We start from the raw sequence: 4,315 nt of genomic DNA, 5'->3' as shown, positions 1-4,315 counted from the left end.
TAAAAGTTGAACCTACAACATGAAAACTGAATATAGTTATATATATATATATACACACACACACACATGTGTATTTTTGGAGGTCGATTCGGTCTATAGACCGATCAAAAAAGGATAAAACCTCAAACCAGAACAAACCAAGCGGTTTGAGTATTTTTCAGACTGGACCGAACCGCAAAAAAAGGGTCCACTTTGACTTGGTTCAACCGTTTGAGCGGTCCAACGATCCTTTTGAACATCCCTACTATGAACTTTGGTATAAAAAATTGTAACAACCAACATCCATACACGTAATTGTTATAAACTTTAAACAAAAATCATTGTTTCGAGAACTTATAATCGGGGACCGACAAACTGGAAGAACAGCTATTGCCTGAAGTGTTGCGAAAGACTGGGATGGGAAACAAAACTAGCAAAGTAGGCTCAAGTCAAACTTTTGGCTTTTTTCCGCCCTCAGTCTGACTAACCTTTCTCTGTTCTGCATGAGAAAAGGTTATCAAAAGGTAACATCGCTCTCTCCAGGAGGTTGGCCGCCTATCCTAGATCTTCCCATTTCTTGGAAATAATTTTTAATAAGTTTTTAGAATAAAATATGGCTCAAAATCCTTATTTTTATTCATTTACTTCATTTTAAAGAAGTTGTTGGGGATACTTTAAAATCAATGAGTTGGTGTAACTGTGGACTTCCGGAAATCTCTTTCAAGGCAGCTAATTCACCCGCATCTGTTGAACAATCAAAATTCATATATGAAACAACACTATGAACTTAAAACAAACATCATATAAAACATGATTATCTTCATAAAATAAAAACAATTTGTTTCAAAGTTGACCTCCATTTAGATCAATCTAATTTCTTTCCATTTTCATCATTTTATAACCTTCTCATTTAATCATAACCGTTGATCACAAAATAAACAGTTCAAATAAGTTTGTAAAGTTAATACTATTTACTCGATTAACAAGCATCTATATATATATAAATCTCAAAATCATGTCTGCTTACATATGCATCTCATTCAATACATTCGACTTACAACATACCATCTCCCTAACCGATGTGTTAGCCGAGTAGTGGCGTGACTTTGCACCGGTGCCCGTTTGTGTAATTTGACATGAACCCAAGTTTGTACAACTCAAACTTGTCCTTATTTTCCGATAACTCAAACAAAAACACTAATTACATACACAGTTGAAGCAAACACAATATCAATACGCAACGATAACTGTAATCAATTACATACACAGTTGAAGCAAACACAATATCAATATGCAACGATAACTGTAACCAATCAAAGGTATTGTTTGAGGTAGTCCTCCATTTTAGTGTATTTGATATCAGGATAAAGAAGAAAAGCTTCTTCAGCATCATCTTCGATCTCAAAGTTCGCAAGGCAACCTTGGTAGAAAAAATGGTAGAAATGACTCCATACTCCCTGCTCTGCTAAATCTTTCTCTGCAACACATCATTTCTAAATCATTATCTGCCACTAAAACAATGAAACAACTACAGACCCTCGATTAAAACATGAATGTAACAACTACATCACAGAAACGTCAATCAATGCGTTATTGAGAAATGGTGTCACCTTTCATGATATTGAGAATATTTTGTTCCGATAAAGACGACTTCTTGAGCTCTTTGCCGATGAGCTTCTCCCAGATTCCGACAACTTCCCTTTGTGAAAGTATATTCGCGGGAGGCCTCAAGTAGACCGTCTTGTTAACAGTGCGTGGATCGTCTATGGTTCTGATCGTATATGCTGCTACATCATCTTCATCCATAAATACAGCTACATAATAGTAGCCCAAATGTGTTAACATAAATATGGATTTCATTAAAGGTTACGAAGTGTAAGAGATAACAACATACTTACCCTTTTGATTGCCATCTCCATACAAGACGACCGACTCCCGTGAAGGAAGAAAGTGGCCGACTTGACACAGCCCTCCGACAAAAATACCAGCAAAGCAATTTGCAGATACGTACGTGAAAGGGATGCCCGCATCTTCAATAGCTTTTCGCACCACCATTTTGTCGTCAAAGATTGCCCTTCCTTGTTCCATTGCATCCCCCATTCTAGCTGGATTCGCACCAAACTCAGACGGCAAAAACCTCTAATAAATATGTATTAACGTTAGCCAAATGCCCAATGATTTGTATAAAAACTTTGGCAAAAATCATTTGTTGGTGATTTTAGGGACTATTTTATATAATTGGATTTCCAAGAGAATATGGGGTAACTAGTTAAGCTATACAACAGGTTAGGAGGCGTGAACTACACTCGTGTAAGCTAATTAGAACCTAGATTGTTGGGTGGGCCTTATGGTGGGGTTCGATGGGCCACGCCTCCTTACGGGGTCTAGGAGCAGCCCCTGGCTGTCACTTGTTGAAATGGTTTGAAGAGTATACCTTAATGTTTCCGGCCTCTTTGATGGCAACAACAAGTTTTAGTTGAAGCAGGAGTTGATGGCCACCAGATATTGTACATATCACAATATCTACTTGCTTCACCGCTTCTACGAGACTGCGATGATCGTTAAACGAACCAATGAGGAGACGAGCTCCCTGCTTCTTGAAGGACAGCAGCATCTGGACTTTCTCAACGTCACCCCCGATATCTGATCGTTGGAGAACGTATGTCTCATGGCCTTGTTGTAGACTGGCCTTCACTAGCCTTTTCCCTATGTATCCAGTACCCCCAATGATCAAAACTTTGAGCTTCATCCTCAATTCTCTGTGTGTTTTGTTTGTGAATTCAGTGTGGAGATTTAATGTGCATGGAAGCCTTATATAATACAATAAGGTGTTCTTCAAACTCCATAATCCATATTGACCATTTCTCCCAATTATATGTATCAACCTCAATTCTCTCTACAATGGTTTTTTAGAGGGTATTAAATTAGGATTTTACATATTGACATATGGTATCAGAGTCAAAATCTACCAAGGATTGAACACTTTAAGACGGTAAATTTGCATGTCTAGACTCTGGTGGAGGGGCTGACGTGTTAAATCTCTCGTTGGCTAGACTTATATCATTTCTTATATATATATATATATATATATATATATATATATATATATTAGAAGGGTACTCGTGCAATTCAGCAAAATAAATCTCTATTTTATATTTATCTGCAGTTAGTTACACGTATTTAAAAATGAAGCTTTAATAAGTTTTACTTACGCAAAATCACTTGTAATCTTGAATTTTAAGTAATATGCATCAATAAACAGTACTTCATGCATAAAAAATGGTTTTTAAGAGTTTTTGTCAAATGTTTTATAACATAGTACAGAAGATTGCAAAATTTAAAAATTAGAACCAGAAGGGTGATGTCTGATTGGTTTAAGCTTAGCTCCAAAGGTCAAAAGTACCAGGAGGTCCTAGGTTCAAATCCAAGTAGGAATAAAAATCCTCTTGTGGTCACGGAGGTTCAAATGTGGTGACTCCGGGCTATCTGCAAAGCAGGTGGTCGTCCTAAGATTAGTCGGCTCGCATAACAAGTTGGATATGTAGGTTAATAAAAAAAATTAAAAAATAAAAGGTCTTTTATGGCCCATTTTAGCCAAACGAACCTAAATTCCATGATTAGTAAAATAATTTTGTTTAATAAAATATTTTATAGTCTTTCTTAAGTAATATTCCAATATGCTTTATATAAATTTCCATTAATTATATATTCAATTCTTAAAATACTTGGAAATTTTTAAAAATTGTTATTTGTGTTGACTTGTTTTGTCGTATTCTCAGGTCAAATATTAACGTATTTTAATTTTGATATTCTTTTTTTATTAAGAAATATGAAATCATCGTAATACGTCATTGAATAAATTATTTTGTTCCGACGGATCGGTGTTGGCCCACAGTAAAAATTGATAGTATTTTATGATTTAATCGAAAAAATAAAAACAGATGTGAATTTTAAATATAAAATATAAATTACTAGTAAATGAATTTTAACGATACTGATATAAGTCATATTTTCATGCAGAAGATTTTCGATATAGAAAAAGTAATCTGATTATGTGTTATTTAAACGACCGTCTTTACGAGGTCTAGAAAAGCATCCAACGTGGGTAACGGAGAACTTACCTTTTGGAGTATAGTTGTCTGTAAAACGACACAAATTTAAGGGTTAAGGGTTATTTTTTTAAGTTTTTAAATATGACTAAAATGGTGCTCGCATAATATAGCGAGATATATATCTTAATTTTAATGTTTGGTTTTATTATTTATTCATGTAGATATAATACGGTTTTTAGTGGTTTTGAAAATGCGATAATGTTTTTATTTTTGAATAAAATATA

General features: G+C 34.7%; 1 protein-coding gene across 1 annotated transcript in view; it reads right to left on the bottom strand.

Moving 5' to 3' along the window:
- Positions 1–1,046: 1,046 nt before the first annotated feature.
- Positions 1,047–4,315, bottom strand: part of LOC112529620 (bifunctional pinoresinol-lariciresinol reductase-like) — a 4,932-nt gene continuing 1,663 nt past the window's right edge. Inside the window, exons 2-5 of the mRNA XM_025140948.1 lie at positions 2,414–2,875; positions 1,878–2,118; positions 1,590–1,793; positions 1,047–1,456 (exon numbers count right to left, since the gene is read on the bottom strand). Of these exons, the coding sequence (XP_024996716.1) occupies positions 1,293–1,456; positions 1,590–1,793; positions 1,878–2,118; positions 2,414–2,875 (1,071 nt within the window). The 3' untranslated portion in view covers positions 1,047–1,292. The remainder of the gene's footprint in view (positions 1,457–1,589; positions 1,794–1,877; positions 2,119–2,413; positions 2,876–4,315) is intronic.

The sequence above is a fragment of the Cynara cardunculus genome, assembly GCF_001531365.2.
Source record: "Cynara cardunculus var. scolymus isolate 2C chromosome LG 16, CcrdV1, whole genome shotgun sequence".
NCBI classification, from domain to species: domain Eukaryota; kingdom Viridiplantae; phylum Streptophyta; class Magnoliopsida; order Asterales; family Asteraceae; genus Cynara; species Cynara cardunculus.
The sequence above is the reverse complement of the archived record's forward strand: the minus strand, read 5'-3'. Positions and strand labels throughout refer to the sequence as shown.